Raw genomic sequence first — 19,881 nt, 5'->3', positions numbered from 1 at the left:
ATGTGTATTGGGCAAGTAAGGTCATTAGTGTTATGCCCAGATTTCAAGATTCCCAAGAAACCACATCAGGGAGCCATCCAATCCGATGCAAAAGCATAAGAATCTGTATTTCAAGCTAGCTTGAGCTCTCCATCCACCAGACTCACCGACACATCGGCTAGCCAAGTGGCCAAGAGAGCGAACCCCGCCCAGAGACCGGTTATATGGGGGGGGTCGGAGTAAGGGGAGGAGAAAGGACTGTGCTCTGCCGATTGGCCAGGCGCAAGCCGGGTCCTGTTACACAGGATGTGGTCATATCTATGGCGCGCACTTCCCTTGATTGTCATTGGTTAGTTTAAAATCCCGGGCGTGGCCAGCAGAGGCCTGGGCTTCCGGGAAGAAGGCCGCACGTGGCCCCAACATGGAGGATACAGGCAAGATGGAGGGCATAGCCCTCGCCCTTTCAATTAGAAGAAGAAGAGAAAGAAGCAGAAAAGCTTGCCATCGACAAGCACCATCTTTCAAAAACAGAAGGGCACGTTATTTATTGCCAACAATCAGAAATAAAATCATTCCAGGATAAAAGAGCCCTTTATATTGAATGAATCTAGATTTATGCAAAGTATATCCCCGTGTCCTGTTTGTACCATTTTGCAGAGGACTGGTTAGATCGCTCTGCGGCGAGGCAGTGTCCCAGGCCTGGCACTTAGAAAACAGCCCCCCACCCCCATCTCTTCCCAGAAAGGACAGTGCACAGAGGAAATGCAAGGCTTTTGTCATTCAAGAATAGATCCGATGTTGTTGTTTTCAATGGTTTTCTGTGGAAGAAAAGCATCCGAGTCTTCCTTAGGAAGAGTAAGGAAGAGAGAGAAAGAGAAAGCAATGCAAGCAGCAGAGAGACACAGATCTTCGTGGGAAAAGTGTTAAAAATGCCAGCTCCCACCTTTCCTTTGGTTACCCTGGAAGCAGCCAGCCAGCAATCTTATTAGAAGGCAAAGAGGTGAAGCTTGGAGCTGCCAAAGGCATAGACATTCGTTTAGAACTCAGGCTGAGTTAAAACGCTGGTATTATATCCAGGTTCTTGAGTTTTCTTTAGGGAAAGTCATTGTGAGAACAAGTAAGGAAAAGAGGTAGGTTTGTATTCGATTTGAAGAGTATTTCTAAATGAGTGGTTGGTTTGGTGTTTGTTAAAAGTTTATGTGTATCTATAATACATAAAGGAGACTGCTTCTAGAAGTCTCAACTCTGTGTAGAATTGGAGCATGAATGGAGTTTTTTTTAAGTTATTACTATGGAAATTCACAATTATACATCTGAGTTGAGTAGGGCCAATGAGATCATCTTGGATCGAAGGGAAAGCAGTTACCTGTTCTTCCCACCTGTTTCCACCTGGTGGCAGTGTTTCCAGGTGTGAGATCAGCCAAGGAGAAGCATCAGCCTCAAAGCCCTGAACAGGTTCAACAGGAGTCAGGGGAGGTCTTCGTGAAAACCTGTTCTTCACTCTGCCCCGTGCATAGTTCTAGTCTACTTGGAATTGAGGTGGATGCACGCTTAATGCATTGAATTAGCAGGTCATCACAACTCTGCTTCGAGAATAATTTTTTCTCACCATCCCCCCACCACCCTCTCCAGATGGTGTTTTTTGGCTACATGGTCTTCAGCATCCTCTTTGGCCTCCTGGCTGACAGATATGGCCGCTGGAAGGTAGGTTGGCCTTGAAAGGTGATTTGCAAATTTCTTCTGTGTGTTGTTTTGTGGCCATGTCACCACTGCTTCTCTTTAGCGGACATTTCTCCATCAATACCCAAGATAGAAAGTGCAGAAATGCCCTCCTCTGACATCACTTGCCTGAATTCCAGGCCTATCTTCTCACTTGCTCATCTTTCCTGAGGCATCTGGCCCTGTACTAGGTCCCTATGGACCAGGTAGGGAGTTGGTGGATGTGCATAGGGAGAACATGTTAGAATGTGGAATCTGCACAGAGAAACATAGCAGCTTCACGTTAGTTAACTTTGAAACTGACCCACTTACTTATGGTCACACACATACTGGATTGAACATCAAGACAAATCTATGTCTTCTGATTACAAACCCAGGTCTCTCTTCTTTTCTTGTCGGTTTTCTCATGGGGGATGCCTCTCAAAGCATAAACTCAACGGGAGATGCCCCAAAGCAAAGCAGTAACAGACTTGGCTGTATGCTTGGAAGTACACAAAACAAATATCATCAACTCTTACAATTTATATGAAAACACAAGTGTCTCGGGGGCTCTCTCTAAGGAGCACACCCGCGCCTTTCCGCACCCCCGGCCCCAGGCGCATTTTCCTTGCCTCTTTTTCCTAAACTCAAGGGCCCTCCTTTTGCCTCTGTAACTTGTTCCCTGAGCCCATGCAGCCCAGCTGGCTCACTTCTTCTACCTCTGTGACTTTCTAAATAATTTTTGTTTTGTTTTTGAAACACACAACAACAACAACAACAACAACAACAACAAAACCCCCCACCAATATCTCAAAAAAAATGTAAAGAGCACAGAAGGGCATTTACAAAAGAAGTACAAATGGTTAAGAAACATTGAAAAGCATTCAGTCACAGGAGTTATCAAAAGCAAAATTACGTAGTGTCAATGAAAGGAAAAGTGAATCTCTATAAACCTGAGAAAGAGTATTATTGGGGCCTTATTGAGGGCTATAGCCAAGAGCAAAGCTTCAAGAAGCCTGAAACTGCTCCACATTTGGAGAAGTGAGTGGCGCTTGTAGAGGCAGAAAAGTAGGCAAAAGTACATTTGGCACCTCAGGAGCTCCAGTTAGGGTGCGTGCATCTCAGTATTTGACAGTTTTACATCAAATGGAAGGAATGCATCAGAAAGATAAGGTTGGGTCATCGTGGTGCCCCTGGAAAGAATGTATAGGAAAGATAAGGTTGGGTCTGGAAACAATTAATCTGCCTCGGAACTGTTTGAGATGCATTTTTATGTGGATATTGAAAGAACAATTTTCTGTAATTATTGGCCTTTAATTTTTGAAGTTCTGCAGAAGGTGTGGAGGCTGGTCCCCATGGTGTGTGCCTTCGCGAGGAATTTAAGGAGGCTCGTGGTTCTCTCCTGGGTACTGATTTAGACAGTGCATTGTAAGCACTCATCTATATCCTCAAAAGCCAGATATAATTTTTTTCTTATCTAGTCTATTTCAAACATGAAATTCAGAAGGAATTTTTCTCTAAGAAACCTGCACGTGTATGGATGCCCTCACATACTATTGGTATAGTTTTTCTGACCATCAGTTTGGTTTGGCAGATCAAGAACCTTGAGAATACCCATCCTCCTCATCTGACAGTTGTCATTCCAGAAATCTAGCCTGTTTAGATCATCATAGAACTGCAAAGATTTATGCACTTTCATCATCACAGCTCATTTTTATAGAAAATGTGAAATCACTTCAATATTCAATAACAGGGGAAAGGTTTATGCATTATATTATATGTATTATAGTACATCTTTCCAATGGAATATATTACAGCCATTAAAAATATGTTTTCTGGCTCTGGCTGGACAGCTCAGTTGGTTAGAATGTCATCTCAAGAAACCAAGGTTGTGGGTTCAATCTCCGGTCAGGGCACATACAAGAATCAACTAAGGAATACATAAATAACTGGAACAGCAAATCAATGTTCCTCTCTTTCTCTAAAAATCAATTAAACATTTTTCTAAGAAACAGGGAAAATTGGATAAAATCATGTTAAGAGTATTTTCTCTGGGTTGGAGAATTAAGGGTGATTTATTTTAAATAGTTTTTTTAAAACATATTTTTATTGATTTCAGAGGGAGAGATAGAAACATCAACGATAAGAGAGAACTATTGATAGGCTGCTGCCTGCATGCCCCACACTGGGGATTGAGCCCACAACCCAGGCATGTGCCCTGGCCAGGAATCGAACCGTGACTGACTGGTTCATAGGTCGATGCTCAACCACTGAGCCATGCCGGCCAGGCTCTTTTTCTTCCATATTTTCTACTATGAACTTGTGTTATTCTTACAATTAGAGAAAAAAAAAATACCTTAATTTTTCTCCTTATACCCAACTCCCACACAATGCTTCCTGTACTCCTGACATCCTTTTGAGCAGGGAGGGCACATTTCTGCATTCTCAATGCTGTTGGGGAATTTCAAAGAGTGGCCTAAACTCAGAATTGTGAATGGGCCCTGGCTGGGTAGCTCAGTTGGTTAGAGCATTGTCTTGATACACCAAGGTTTTGGGTTCGATCTCCAGTCAGGGCACATATAAGAGTCAACCAATAAATGCATCAATAAATGGAACAACAAATCTCTCTCTCTCTCTCTCTCTCTCTCTCTCCCCCCTTCCTCCCTTTCTAAAATCAATACGTAAATTTGGAAAATAATTATCAATACATAATTTTGGAAAATAATTATTTAAAACAAAAAGAATTGTGAGTAAAATAGGGGCTCTACTAAATGTGACAAGTCCAGTGAGCAAAAGTAACCTCATTGGAGGTTATTTATGGTGGGCAGTCATGCTCCCAGCCTATAACTTCCTTAAGCAAGCCCTGTCCATTGTTCTTGGGCATCCAGGCACACCCTCTTGGAAATCCCAGAGCATCCTCTTTTCCAGATCCCTTGGAGACAGAGGCAAGTCATAGGCACTCTCAACGAGCACAGAACTATCCTGCAATCCAACCCTAGAGATTTCCCGCCTTGCTTTCTCCGACCTCCATGGAATCTTCCTTAGGTTCCCGCCTTATTTCCAAACATATAAAAAGAACCGCACCGCTGTCATTCCTCTGAGCATTTGAGATCTTGCTCCCCAGCAGCTGTCATCAGTTTGCCTCAAATAAACTCATAAAAATTATCTGCAGGGTCCACGGAATGTCTGGGCTTTCGGACAATAGAATGTCACGGTTGGTATCTGATGATTGTAGGAGATCAGTGAGCTCGCTGTAGGCCAGCCCCTCAGAAGAGCAAACACCTGGATGGAAATTAAAAATTACCTTCGCAAGTGAGGGTCCCCCTATCTTCTATGGAGGCAGGTCCCATTAATGACTTTCTTTTTGTTGCTTCAGATTTTGCTCATCTCGTTCCTGTGGGGAGCCTACTTCTCCTTGCTGACCTCTTTCTCTCCCTCGTACATCTGGTTTGTCTTCCTGCGGACGATGGTGGGCTGTGGTGTGTCTGGCCATTCACAAGGGTAAAGACTTCACCTAGAGGACTCCTAGGGATGGATATGGAATATATATATATATATATATATATATATATATATTCCATATCCATCCACACTGACACAGACACTGTGCTTAATAGAGTAATACCATCAATAAGTTGCAAATTTATCGACTTCACTTGTGCTAATTATTTTTGAACTTTTTATTTTTAAGTGATGGCATCTTATTTTGTTAGTTGCTATTGGCTCTTCAAAACGATGTTTGATGGTCAGGCTAGCAGACTGCTGGATTAAGCGTGTGTTAACTTTTTTGTTCCTAAGGTTGCTCATTTTTTAGATAAATACTATTTAGTTAAGACTAAATGCTCAACAGAGTGGCATATGAGTTCAGAAACAAAAATGTCCACCCAAACACAGCCTATGCATTTCTTGAATTTGTTGGAAGAGTTTAGTTTGACCATAAGCACCTGGGACATTTAGGAATAACCATTTAAAAGTGTCATTGCCCTATCACTTAAGACTTTGTCAAATGAATTTGCAGAGCTGGGCGTGCGGTACTGAAAGATACCCTTGGATGAGTGTGCAGTATCGTGTGTGTGTGTGTGTGTGTGTGTGTGTGTGTGTGAAAGGGGTAATGCTAAATTTTCAGCAATTTGGGAGCCTCCCTTAAATTAACAGGGCCTCTCAGGCTATTCTCTCCTGGGTGCCTGGGAACAAGTGCCCTTAGAATATATTAGGAGGCTTCAAAGCACCTAATTGTTACCTTAATGTGTTAGGGAAGGAATTGCTCTTCCCTGGGGCATGAGTTAAACACCACTTGTGCTTCAGAGCCTGGAGGAGTAAAGTTAGTAAAATTTTAAAGCATCCCTCAGAGGACGCCCAATAAATGCACACGTTAAAAACTAAAGCCTTGCTAATAACTGCAATAGAGAAGAACAATTAGAAAGCTGATGGGATATGAGTTCATATATTCTTCTATTCACAGAATGAAGACATACTTAATTAGAAACTGTGCTTTGACTGTCATTATTAGTCGAGGGAACTACCTGCTCTTGGTTATATTTTAGTTTCCAAAGTATGTTTTAGAAAAGCAAATCAGACTTGGGAAGACATATTTCCAACATTTCTCTCAGCAAAAGAGATTGGCTAATGCCTCTTAAATAGTAAGAGGTAACTGAAAATTCAATAACTTTGACTTCCAATAATGTTGGGCATAAAAGTGTTCATATAGCATCAGGAATAAAAATGTAAAGAGAAGAGCAGTCTTTACGTTTAACTTCTTGTCTTCTTATGTGGATCTTAGCTGTATTAATCTAAAAATAAAAAGCCACAGTGACAGGCAACAAGTGCTCATTTGAGCCAAGAAAATAGGAATTCAGGAAGCACCGATCCCAGCAAAAACCCAGGGTTCCGATCGGGAGCTGAAGGGGAAGGGGAATTATTACGTGACTAGAAGGAAGGCATTTCTATGGCTGCAGATAGGCTAAGGAAGGCATTTCCACAGGTGCAGACAAGTTGACACGGTGACGAATTCTGAAGAATGACTTTAATGTTCTGCTTTCCTGTTATCTTTGCAAGCAGTTGTTTGGGACACAGTGCTGCTTCAGGCACGGTCCAAAGGTCATTGTGCCCATTTTTAACATTCCAGAGGTTTGAGAAGTACGACATGCAAGGTGGTTGTCTGGGATGTCAGCTCCGACTCCATTTTGTTTGTTTTTTTGTTTGTTATCAGAGATGGTATTTTTTTTCCATTGATTTTTAGAGAGCGTGGGAAGAAAGGAGGGAGGGAGGGAGAGAGAGAGAGAGAAACATTGATGTGAGAGAGAGAAACATCGATGTGAGAGAGACACATCGATTGGTTGACTCCCGCATGTGCCCCAACCAACAATCAGGTGTGTGCTCTTGACCGGGAATTGAACTCTCGGCCCTTGGGTGCACGGGCCAGTGCTCTAACCACTGAGCAGCAGAAGCCAGGACTCCAACTCTATTTGGAAGTGGCTTCGTTTGTGTTATTTTTTACAGCTGTAACAATTATATTTTGATGTATGATCGTCTAGGAAACTCTTCTGTTTTCCTTCAATGCTTGCACTCACTTATTCTGACAATACTTCACTTCTGACCCCAGCTGTGTGGATTTTTCCCACACCAAGTCTCTGGCGCCAGCTGGATGCCCTACAATCATTCTGACGCTAACCAGAGTTCGTGCGGTTCCCACAGATTAAAGGCCCAGTTCCATAAGACCCCCCACTTCGCACACCACATGCAAATAGCAGGTCCCCAGCGTACCCACAGCTGCTGGCTGACTCAGCTGCGAACTGGAGGTTCCCGCAAACCCCTTCTCAGGCTTGAGAATTTGCTCGAGTGGCTGGCAGAACCCAGGAAAGCAGTTTACTTACTATCGCAAGGGGATTATTTACTACAAAGGCTATTTCATAGGATGCAAATGAACAGCCAGATGAAGACATACCCAGGGCAGGGTCCTGGAGGGCCCCAGCCCGGGAGCCTCCCTGTGGAGCTGGGTGCGCCACCCTCCCACACACAGCTGTGCTCAGCAACCTGACAATCTCTGAATGCCGCACTGCAGAGATTTTTATGGAGGCGCCACTGTGTCAGCGTGACTGAGGATGGACCCACTTGGGGGGCAGCACCGAGCATTCCAACTCTCTGATCGTGGCTTAGTCTTTCCAGTGGCCAGCCCTCCTCACGGAGCCTGAGAGCTCCTCAGCAGAACAAGCGACGGACCTACTGAGGCAGGAAAGTGGAATAGGGAGCAAAGGCCCGAGGCTCTCCCTCCCCTTCTCCCTTTTGGCTGGAACATCACCGACATGACCTTCACTGACCACCTGTTCCCCCTCCTCCCTCTCCCCTCCCCAATGTCCTGGTTGGAAGAACCAAAAGGAAATCACTATCCAGGGAGGAGAGACAAGGATGAGCTGGGAGACAGTCACCCCACCAGCGTCAGAAGCAGAGGACCACCCTCTCCCCACCTCGCCCACGTTTAATAAAAACCTCCCACCCAGACGCCTCCGGGGTGTCTCATTCTCCAAGGTCACCACTCTCAAGCCAGTGCTATCACTCTAGTAAATGCACTGCGCTTTGCCAAATCTCCCAGTCACGCTCTGGAATTCCTTCTTGTTCGGTGACAAGGACCTGGATCCGGTTGAGGCCTCCGTTTGGCCTCCCGGGTGCTGCCCGGCATCACTGTCACCCAGGACGTTACCGGGTTTTAGGAGCGTCCTCGGTGTCAGGGCCCCAAAGACACACTCTTTGAGAACAATAGACACGCCTTACCATTTCCCAAGGATGGATGTCCATGTTGTCTCAGTCTTTATCTCTGCGACAAGAAAAATTGTAACTGTTCAAATGAGTTATTTGGTTTTATAAAAACAAAATTATGTTTTCTCCCCTTCCTGTGTAGGCTGATCATAAAGACGGAATTTTTGCCCACGAAATACCGAGGCTACATGCTCCCCTTGTCCCAGGTAAGGTACATGGGGACTCTCTCCAGCCTCCTGCACCTAGAGAACACGGGGTTCCAGGTGTCCTTCTGGCTGGTTGACTGCTCTTAGAGGAGGTCCTCTGTCTGTGGCTTGGAATGCGGGGCGCAGAGGCCCCGTTCCGAGGTTTCCTGAGCCAGGACTCTGTCACCCGCATTTAGAGCACAGCACCCCGGTCCTCCCCAGCCGGGAACACGGCAATGGCTGATCTCACTAAAGTGACAGGAGCTCAGGCACGCATCTGGAATGAACTTTCTCTAAGGACGGACATAGCCACCCCCGCCAGGATACTAGTGTCTGCAAGTCTGTCACTGACCCCTGCCTGTGGGACCAGGCCATGCTGCAACCTCCCTGACGAGCCATTTGTCCCGGGAGAGGATTGGGATGCTCTCCAGCCCCTCAGGCCCTGCCAGCCACTGATGAGAGGCCACGGCAACCTAGGTGCCCTGGTCCCGCCTTGGATGCCGTCCTTGTCCAAAAGCGCTGACCTTTCAGAGGTCCTAGGAAGAAGACAGCAATACAGTAGTAGGATACTGCTTTTAAATTACTTTGAATTTTTTCTGATACTAAATTTAGGTAAGAACAACAATAACAAATTAGAAACCTAACAAACGATAAATAATTCTTTACATCCCCCTCCCCCCCCCCCTGCCAGATTTCTTCCTCTGATCTTTGTTGAGGTGGACACACACATTTTTAATACTCAGGGGTTGGGTTTTACATTTAACATTATTTCATTGGTTGCTTCTTGCACCTGCCACTCAGTGCTTAGCATGCTTCCTGGTTATGTATTCTCCTTGCTTGTCTTATTTTCCAGGTCTCCTTGGGTCATCTAATTTACGCCAATGACTTTAGCTATCGATGTGCGTATGACCCCCCAAAATCTTTATCTACCACCAGGAGCACCCCCTTGAATTTCTGACCCAGGTGACCAGTTACTTGATAGCAACTTGAATATCCTACATGCTCCTCAAATACAACAGTCATAGAACTAATTTCTTCTTCTTCCTCTGAAGACTCTTATTTATTTTCAGTTAATAGCAAATCCTATCTCTTCAGTCATCTGAGCCACAAACTCAAGAACCATCCCTGGCCCCTCCCTTCCCCTCACTTCCATTCAATGAATTACCAAGCCCTACTGGTCCGTCCCCTGTAACGGGCCCTCAACCGCAGTGCCCATCAGTCCTGTCCCCTTGACCTCCAAAATGTGTGTCATATCCATGAGTTAAACATTTTTTTTTTTTGCCATCTCATTGTTAGAATCCTTTTCAATGCCACATCACCTGTCCCCTGGCCCATTGCAATGGTTTGTTACAGCCCTTCATACCCATTGTCTCTTCAGAAGGTTGTCCCTAACTGATCACGCAAGTCTCCATCCCATTACTATTATTTTTGTAACCTTGTCACTTTCAGAAATAATCTTGTTTGCATGTTTGTAGTAGAATTCCTTGGTGATGAAATAGTCACCCCTAAGTAGTCCCTCAAGGAATCTTTTATGATATTATCCTCTCTCCATCTCTGTGAGGTGGAATGGAATTATCGTTTATTCTCCATCTTCCAGAGTGGAAATAATGTTCAGGCTGAACATTCAGAATTATCCTAATTCCCGACCAATGGGGCCTGGTCGTAATTGGCGGCCATGTTACTCATTGATATAAAATGATCTCCAAGTTATATATTTAGTGTGACAAGCAAAGTGTAAGCATTAGTTATACTACGTGACCATTTGTGAAAAAAGAGAAGAGCACAACACTATACTCTTATTAGCTTGTATATATTTAGAACAGCTTTAGGAATATGCAACAAACCGAACACAGGTTCTTTCCGAGGAGAGAAATTGGTGGCAGGGAAGGAGGAGAAGAAAACCTTTTTAGAGTGTTCCCCTTTGTACCCTGAGTTCTGAACCAGTGAATTATTTACTTGAAAAAATAAAAGCCAGTGTCTGGGGTCCCAGATCTTTAAAACTTTGGTGACGTTATTGACCCTCTGCCTATGGGCCCCCCCCCCCCCCCCCCCGCCCCAGGCTATCAAACAAAGCCACAAGCAGTGAAGTCCCTGCCCCCAGTCAGCCAGGCCCTGAGGGGAACCGGAATGTGGGCTCCTCAGTCAAAGACCCTCTCTCCATCTCACCCTCTTCCATCGGTAAAATGCTGGGTGGGGCAGCTCCTGAGGAGGAAGTCTGGAGCAGGTTTGAGAGGAGGGACCTCATCTTCCATTCTTGCCCCAGGTTTTCTGGCTCGCTGGCTCCCTGCTCATCATCGGCCTGGCCTCTGTGGTCATCCCCACCATCGGGTGGCGCTGGCTCATCCGCATCGCCTCCATTCCTGGCATCGTCCTCATCTTGGCCTTCAAGGTGAGGAAGCTCACTGGGCTCCCTCCCTCCCTCCCTCCTTCCAGGGGTCCAGTGGCCTTCTGGTCCCCTGCCCACCTCCTTCCTTTATTTAAGTATCCATCTCAGTAAGCTTGGTGGCAGGGCTACTGTGCAAGGCCTGTCCGAAGGTGTGAACGCACAGAATGTGTCTGGGGGAGAGCAGGTAGGCTGGGTGGCTGGGGTGAGGGGTGCTGGGGGAGGCTGGGGAGACAGGCCTGTCCAGCTTAGGAAGGGCCTCTCAGGCCAGGGGCGCTGGGGGTGTGAGAGGGGTTTTGTGCTGGGAAGCTGGCTCAGGGCTGGGTGGAGCCCGGGCAGCAGAGGGCAGAAAGGCAGTTAGAAAGTGTCAGGACACTCCCGGTGGGCGATGAGGAGGACCCGCGCTGCCCATTGGCTGTGGGGATGGGGAGCGAGGTGCTGCCTGGGGCGATGTTTTCCTGAGGAAGCACCAACAGCCTGGACTAGGTGTGAGGCACGAGGGGCAGGGAGCAGGCCGCGTTGATTCTCCAGGTCCCAGCTTCAGTGGAGACCTGTGCTGTTGCTCAAAGTACTCACCCATCAGGGGGTAAGGGCCTCGACATTCAGGAGGCCCTGTGGGTGCTGGAGGCGCTGTCTGCAGGGATCTGTTGCATGGTGGGGAGGTCTTAGGATTCCTGCAGAGGCCTGGGGTGGCAGAGCAGTGACGGGGCACTGGGGGCCTCGGGGAGGGGGTATTTACCAACTAGACAAGAATTTCATTGTATTAGCAAGTCTGCTGAGCCAAGTTGGCATGAAGTTTGGTGTCAGCCCGCTGTTGTCTAAGATGACACCATGGTAAGGAGAATGCAACCTTTTTTGTTCCAAGTCAACCCGGGATGCAAGAGCGTGCGTGTTGTGTGCCTTTGCGCTGGCCACACCCTCTCCGCCACTGGAAACTGGGGCGGTGTCGTTAGTACATGGAGGTAACAGTCGTGTCCCTGGGTTCATAGCAGCTGCGCTCTCCTGTTCTTTGTCATCTGTGCCCAGTTCATCCCTGAATCTGCTCGGTTCAATGTCTCCACCGGGAACACGCAGGCTGCCCTGGCTACGCTGCAACACATCGCCAGGATGAACCGCTCGGCCATGCCCGAGGGGCAGCTGGGGGAGCCCATCCTGGTGAGTGCCCAGAGGGAGGTCTTCTCCCCGCGTGGGGACCACCCGGAAATCCCCTTAGTCGTGTAAGGCCAGCGGGAAGGGGGCCGTAGCTCTCCAGTCCTGCCCCTGGAGGGAACAGCGACAATGGGTATAATAACACCTACCTTGCCGAGGTCGTCACAGGATTGGCATCATTGTTTATAGGTGAGAGACTGATTTAACATTTAATTTTCTTGTACTGGCCTCGACTTATTTTGATATCAAAGTTATAAACTTCATTAAATGATTTTAAAAAACACACCAAAATGTGGTGTTTAAATTCTACTGGTTCAGCGCTCTCAGGGAAATCTGCATTCATTCCACACACCAGCCCAGACCCCTGCTTCACCCCCTGCAGGCGGCTCAGGCCCAGGCTCCTGGAGGAGGTCACCCGACACCTTCCTCACTTCTCCCGCCTTCTTCCCCTTCCTCACCTCCCCCACCTTCTTCACCTTCCTCACCTCTCCCACCTTCTTCACCTTCCTCATCTCTCCCACCTTCTTCCCCTTCCTCACCTCTCCCGCCTTCTTCAGCTGTCCCGCCACCTCAACAATAGTATCTACAAGACAGGAATGAACCTCATTGAATGATTGCTAAAACTTGCCTACAAGGCACTTACACCTAATATTTATTTTGAAGTGTATGGTAGGGGGAAGTTAGGGGGTAGTCGAAGGAGAAGTTTTAAAATCTAATTTAATTTGCATAAGGATTAGAGTCTACTTATGTTTAATACTTTTAATTGAGTCGATTTGGGTAATGCATATATTATAGAAAATTGTTCGCTTCATCTAGGTTTTCAAATTTATTTATAGAAATTGTTCCTAGTGTTCTCTTGTGAGTTTCCAAAAAACAATCTGTGTGAGATTTTTTTCATTTTTTAATATCATTTGTTTGTGCCTTTCTTTTTTCTTGGTCTGTCTCATAGAGGTTTGTCTGTTTTATTAAACTTCAAAGAGCAAGATTGCTTCTGGTTGTGTTCTCTTTATTGATTTTTTGGTGGACTCATTAGTTTCTCCTCTTGATTTTGCTTTCTTCCTCAGCTTTTTATGTTTTCCTAACTTTTAGCTTCTTGAGCTCAGTACTTTGCTTATTTATTTTCAGTCATTTTTCATTTTAATCAACTGTTTAGCTACATTTAGCAAGTTTTGTTACAGAGTAATTTTATTTTTATTTTGTAACTATTATGAGTTCTCTTTAACCAATGAGTTATCTGTTAATCTTTTTTAATTCTTTGTTTCTAATGTAATTGCTTTTTTGGTCAGAGGATATTATCAATTATTTGGGATTTATTGAGACTTTCCTTTTGTTCTCTATATAGTGTGTATATGTGTGTGTGTATATATAATTGATTTCAAAGGAAAGGAGAGGGAGATAGAAACATCAGTGCTGAGAGAGAATCTTTGATAGGTTGTCTCCTGCACCCCACACTGGGGATCGAGCCCACAACCTGGATATGTGCCCAGACTGGGAATCGAACCATTACCTTCTGGTTCATAGGTCAATGCTCAACCCCTGAGCCACACCAGCTGGGCTACATAGCGACTTTTTATTAATGTTCTGTGTGTACTTCAAAAGGATGTTTTTTTAAATCCTATATAATAAAACCCTAATATGTAAATCAACTGAACAGCAGAACAACCAGTTGCTATGATGCGCACTGACCAATAGGGGGGCAGACGCTCAATGCAGGAGCTGCCCCCTGGTGGTCAGTGTGCTCCCACAGGGAGAGCGTTGCTCAGCCAGAAGCCGGATTCACAGCAGCTGAGCGCAGTGGCGGTGGTAAGGAGCGAGGGGTCCTGGACGGCGGGAGCCCCGGACTGCGAGAGGGATGTCTGACTGCCGGCTTAGGCCCAATCCCTGGCGGGAGTGGGCCTAAGCCGGCAGGTGAACATCCCCCAAGGGGTCCCAGACTGCAAGAGGGTGCAGGCTGGGCCACTAGTTAATTAATAAAAAAGAAAAAAATCCTGAGGTACTATTTAAAGAGTAGGTATTAGTAGGTATTAATCTACTATCTCTGTGTTACTCAGGCAGAGAGATAACACCCACCTTAGGAATGGGGATGGGTTGGATTGAAACAAGACTTAGTGTACTAAGGATGTGGAGAAGATATGGCTGACCTGCTTTTATCCACTTATTCTACAAATATTTATAAAAGCCTATTATGTGACAAACATTATGCTAGCTCTTGGGATATAAATAAATAAAACACATGTCTTTCCTGTCCCTAACAGAGAAAACCCACACATGTGCTCTCATTGACCATCTACACTAATAAAAGAGAAACATGGTAATTGGCGTACAACCGCTACCCTTTTCATTGGCTAATCAGTGAGTATATGCAAATTAACTGTCATCCAAGATGGCGGCCAGCAGCCAGGCACTGAAGCGAGCATGAGGCTTGCTTGCTGGGAACTCCAACATTTCCCACCTCACTTGCCGGCCTCTCAGTTGCAACTCTAAGCAACTATGTACTATGTTGCAAATAAGAAGCTAAACAAAACACCAGAAACCAGCCGGACTGAAAGCCAGTGGACCGAAACTTTGTATCCATGTTTTCAGCAGCGAGGCCTCAGAGCTAAAGCTGGCCCAGAACAAAAAAAAAAAGAAAAAAAGAAAACAAGGAGCGGTTGGAAGCTTCAGTCACTCGCTTCCGGAAAACAGCCCTCAGCCCGTCACCCAGGCTGGCCAGGCACCCCAGTGGGGACCCCCACCCTGATTCAGGACACCCTTCAGGGCAAACCAGCCGGCCCCCACCCATGCACCAGGCCTCTATCCTATATAGTAAAAGGGTAATATGCCTCCCAGCACCGGGATCAGCGTGACAGGGGGCAGTGCCCAAACCCCCTGATCGCCCTGCGGCTCTGTGTGTGACAGGGTGCAGCACACCAACCCCCTGATCAGCCCTGCTCTGTGTGTGACGCGATAGAGCCATAACCTCTCCATCGGCCCTGCCCCGAGTGTGACAGTGGTGGCGCCCCGACCTCCTGATCGGCCCTGCTCTGTGGGTGATAGAGGGTGGCGCCCCAACCCCCTCCATGGGCCCTGCTCTGTGTGTGACAGGGTAGAACCATAACCTCCCCATTGGCCCTGCCCTGAGTGTGACAGGGTGCAGCGCCCCAACCCCCTGATCCGCCCTGCTCTGTGTGTGACAGGGGGCGGTGCCCCAACTTCCCTATCGGCCCTACTCTGTGAGTGACAGGGGGCAGCGCCCCAACCCCCTGACCGGCCCTGCTCTGTGAGTGACAGGGGGCAGCACCCCAACCCCCTGATGGGCCCTGCTCTGTGAGTGACAGGGGGCAGCGCCCCAACCCCCTGATGGGCCCTGCTCTGTGAGTGACAGGGGGCAGCGCCCCAACCCCCTGATGGGCCCTGCTCTGTGAGTGACAGGGGGCAGCGCCCCAACCCCCTGATGGGCCCTGCTCTGTGAGTGACAGGGGGCAGCGCCCCAACCCCCTGATGGGCCCTGCTCTGTGAGTGACAGGGGGCAGCGCCCCAACCTCCCGATCCGCCCTGCTCTGTGCATGACCAGGGGCTGCACTTAGGGATTGGGCCTGCCCTCTGCCACCTGGGAGCAGGCCTAAGCCAGCAGGTCGTTATCTACCGAGGGGTCCCAGACTGTGAGAGGGCACAGGCTGGGCTGGGGGACCCCCTCCCCCAGCCCCCTGAGTGCACAAATTTTTGTGCACTGGGCCTCTAGTATATATATATTCTTCTGAGACCCCTTTCCTCAGCTTGTGGAGGCTGTCTTCTCCTGGTATCCTTACATCATCTTCTCTCTGTGTGTCTGTGTCCTGATCTCTTTTTATAAGGACATCAGTCACATTGGATTACGGTCTACCCTAATGACTTCCTTTTAACTTAATTACTTCTTTTAAGGCCTTATCTCTAGCCCTGGCTGGTGTGGCTCAGTTGGTTGGGTGTCCTCCCATGCACCTACAGCCAATCGATATTTTGTGCTCCCATCGATGTTTCTCTCGCCCCCTCTCCCTTCTTCTCTCTCTCTAAAAAAAAAAAAATCAATTAAAAAAAAGCCTTATTTCCAAATACAGTCACATTCTAGGAGTTAGAACTTCAACATAGACTTTGGGGGACACGAGTCCCATAACAACCACCGTCCTCCTCCACCCCCTCTATATTCTCAGTACTCTCCATCCTCCACCCGCTCTTACATTCCTCTTCTTTCTCCTCCCCACTCCTTCCTTCCGCACTCCTTCTGTGCCTCCAGCTATCAGCCCATCCATCACGCCCATCAAATGATCTTGTCCTCCTCATCTGCGGTGCAAGGCTCTGTGGCTGCAGAGATACAAGCAGTAGAGCCTGCCTTTTACAATCTGGTTAGAGAGAGGAGACTTATATGGGAAAGAATCAGTAACAACGGAGCCAAACACTTAGAACCAGGTGAGCTGTGCAGGTGACTGGGTGCGTGTAGGATCCGAGCAGAGAGGAGACTGTGAGGCACGGCAAGCCACCTTCAGGCATTGGTGGGGCATAAATTGAGCAATGAAAAGAGGGAAGAGGCCACCACAGGCAGGAGGAATGGTGTGAGCGGAGACCAGAGGCAGGGATGTGAGGTGGGTTTGGTTACGCGGCTGCTGTCAGAAGCCACGTGGAGGAGGCTGGGTAAGATGCCGTGGGCCGTGGAGCTTCGGCAGCTTCACTCCAGACACTGAGATGAAAGGCCTTGGGTCTGTTTGAGGAAGGGCCACGCCATGGATGCGCTGGATGAGTCCACCCATTTGGATTGTAGCCAAGGGTTCCTCACCCAATAACTTTATTAGGATAAAATTTATGACTCATTGGGATACTATAAGACTCAGCTTTTTGAATCTCCAGCAAACTTGAGGAGGTAGGGGACCATAGTCATATCTAAACCAAGGGGAATAGCAGATAGTTAGATGGCCAGTGCTCAGGACTGGTGCTCTGGAGACCTGGGTTCCGGGCTGGCTCTGCCTTCACACAGCTGTGTGATCTTGGGCAAGCCACTTAACCTCTCTGGGCTACATAATCTGTCTTGGACAAAGGGAAGATAGGACTGGATCAGAGGTTTTCAGTGATGAGTAGCCAGAGCTCCAATATGTAAAGCTGATGGAGGTGAAGTGTCAGTTACTTCACTCCACCCACAATAACCTCCAGGTCCCTGGAGCAAAAGACCTCTGAATTCCTTCATGCTCTTTCTGTAGGCAGGTGTGGCTCAGTGGTTGAGTGTCGACCTAGGAACCGGGAGGTCACAGTTCGATTCCTGGTGGGGATGTGTGTGTGTGTGTGTGTGGGGGGGGGGGGGGGCGGCCGATTGATAATTCTCTCTCATCGTTCATGTTTCTATCTCTCTTTCCCTCTCCCTTCTTCCCTCTGAGATCAATGAGAGAGAGAGAGAGAGAGAGAGAGAGAGAGAGAGAGCCCTAGCTGGTTTGGCTCAGTGGATAGAGTGTCGGCCCACAGACTGAAGGGTCCTGGGTTCGATTCCGGTAAAGGGCATGTACCTTGGTTGCAGGTTCCCTGGCCCTGGTCGGGGTACGTGCAGGAGGCAACCAATTGATGTGTCTCTCTCACATCGATGTTTTTCTCTGTCTCTCCCTCTCCTTTCCACTCTCCCTAAAAATCAATGGAAAAATATCCTCGGGTGAGGAGAAACAAAACGAGAGAGAGAGAGAGAGAGAGAGAGAGAGAGAGAGAGAAAACAAAATCCTGGACTCCCAGACCACACTCCTGGTCTTTCTCAAGAGTCCTGTGATCCCAGGTCTATTTGTGAGAGAAGAGTAATTGGTTTTAGCTGGGAACCCCAAAGCTTTCCTAACTTTACATAAAATCCATGACTGTCAATAATATTCATCCTCACTTATTTGTATGCAAAAGTATTTAACAGGTACTGACTGTGGATGAGAACTTTTGCTAATTACCCTAAAGACACAAAAAGAAATCGGGTGTTCTACCCTCTTTTAAAATGTATGACTTTTTTCCTTATAAAAGCCCCAGACACTTTGCAAATGTTAGGTTTTTCATTTTAATGTTAATAATAAAGAATATCCCATCAGTTTTACGGTTGTTTTCATGTATCCTCCTATTTTCTACCACACCCCTCGCCAGCACCGGTGAGAAGAGGAGGAGAAAGTGTTAATCGTAAATTCCACGAGTTCGGGTACCTGCCAATGAAAACAGTGTGCAAAGTCTGGTTGGCTGGGATGCATGTGTTAAAAATGATTATGGGTTTGGGTGGGCTGTGCTCATAGGAATTCAGTGGTTATTTCACCTCCCCACATCCCATGTTGTCCTTGTTTTATAATATTTTGTTCATATTTAATATCTAAAATATTAGCGGCATCTTTGCTTGTCCTTAACCCACTGAATCTATTCTGTTTCCCTCTTTTCACTACCCTAGGATAAAAGAGGAAGGTTTGCAGACCTGTTGGATGCTAAATATTTGCGGACCACGTTACAGATCTGGGTCATATGGTAGGAATGTAGTTACTTCAGCCCTGGCTGATGGCTCATTGGTTGCAGTATCTTCTTGTGCACCAAAAGGTTGCGGGTTCGATTCCTGGTCAGGGCACATATAGAAGACAACCAACTGATGTTTCTCTCTCTCTCTTTTCCCCTCCCTCTCTCTGTCTCTCTCTAAAAAAAAAAAATCAATTAAAAAACCTATCATAGGTTGAGGATTTTAAAAAGGTAATTATATCAAAATGAGTTTTATAGAAATCCTACTAAAGTAAATCCACTCTGAATGCTACTGGGGAGAAAAACACAAGAAAGACCCCAGCAATCTCATCTTTTTACTAATACCACAAACCAAAGAAGTAAGTAAAAAAACAATTTAAAAGGAAGAGAGAAAGAAAAGAATCCTAATTGTCCACAGTTTTTTTTTATTTTTTCATCTCAACATAGGACCTCACTTTCTAACCCTTTGAAGTCTGGTTCACCACTACAAACCCACCTACATGCCAAAATTAAAGACCGACTGTGCCAAGTGTTGGGTGGATGTAAGGTAACAGGAACCGTTGATTAGAGTTAGGGTGAACTGCTGATTAGAGTTCAAGTTAGTACAACCACTTTGGAAAACTGTTTGGAAAAATCTATGACAGTTGAAAATATGCATATCCTATGGCTCAGCAATTCCCCTCCTGGGCTTATACCCAACAGAAATGCATACATACATTCACCAAAAGACATTTACATGAATGTCCATCGAATTATTTTATTTGTCACAGGCCCAAACTACAAACAACCCACATGTCCATCAACGACAGAATGGGTAAATTGTGTTAGATTCATAAAGTGGAATACTGTACAATAATGAAGATGAGAAAACCAGGAGTCAACACTCGACACAGCTGAATCTCACAAAGTAATAACAAGCAAAGGAAGCCAGATGCCCATAATGCATATGCTGTGATCCCACTTATTTAAAGACAGAAAATAGGCAAAATGAATCCTTAGGATTTGAATTCAGGAAAATGGTCGTCTAGCTGCCTTCTTCTGATATAATCATTATTAGTAGGTTGATATGTCTCCCCTTGACACTTTAAAATTTTTTAAATACTGTTAATATTTGGAAATCAGCCAAACTAAAGCGACCGACTTTAATAACAAGGGGAGACATTTTGACTGTTTTCTTTTTAAATATTTAATTATGAAAATTTCCAAACACACGTGTAAGTAGAGAGGATACCAGGATGAACTTGGATTCGCTCATCACCCAGATCTGACGGTCAT

The 19,881-nt window shown here is 46.5% G+C and overlaps 1 protein-coding gene across 7 annotated transcripts in view; it reads left to right on the top strand.

Annotated features, from left to right (window-relative positions):
• SVOPL (SVOP like) overlaps nucleotides 1-19,881 on the top strand; it is a 62,379-nt gene that overhangs the window by 9,280 nt on the left and 33,218 nt on the right. For all 7 annotated transcript variants that reach the window (XR_011472652.1, XM_070423995.1, XM_070423993.1 and 4 more), the window contains 6 exons: nucleotides 1,612-1,683; nucleotides 5,054-5,178; nucleotides 8,573-8,636; nucleotides 10,879-11,004; nucleotides 12,025-12,153; nucleotides 18,548-18,621. Coding sequence is in view for 6 of the 7 variants with exons in the window: in XM_070423995.1 (XP_070280096.1) it covers nucleotides 1,612-1,683; nucleotides 5,054-5,178; nucleotides 8,573-8,636; nucleotides 10,879-11,004; nucleotides 12,025-12,153; nucleotides 18,548-18,621 (590 nt within the window). In the remaining variant the exon portion in view is untranslated. The remainder of the gene's footprint in view (nucleotides 1-1,611; nucleotides 1,684-5,053; nucleotides 5,179-8,572; nucleotides 8,637-10,878; nucleotides 11,005-12,024; nucleotides 12,154-18,547; nucleotides 18,622-19,881) is intronic.

This window comes from Myotis yumanensis, unplaced genomic scaffold (genome assembly GCF_028538775.1).
Source record: "Myotis yumanensis isolate MYYU_CA2020_CCGP unplaced genomic scaffold, mMyoYum1.0.hap1 SCAF_9, whole genome shotgun sequence".
Taxonomy (NCBI): domain Eukaryota; kingdom Metazoa; phylum Chordata; class Mammalia; order Chiroptera; family Vespertilionidae; genus Myotis; species Myotis yumanensis.
This window is presented reverse-complemented; position numbering and strand designations above follow the sequence as displayed.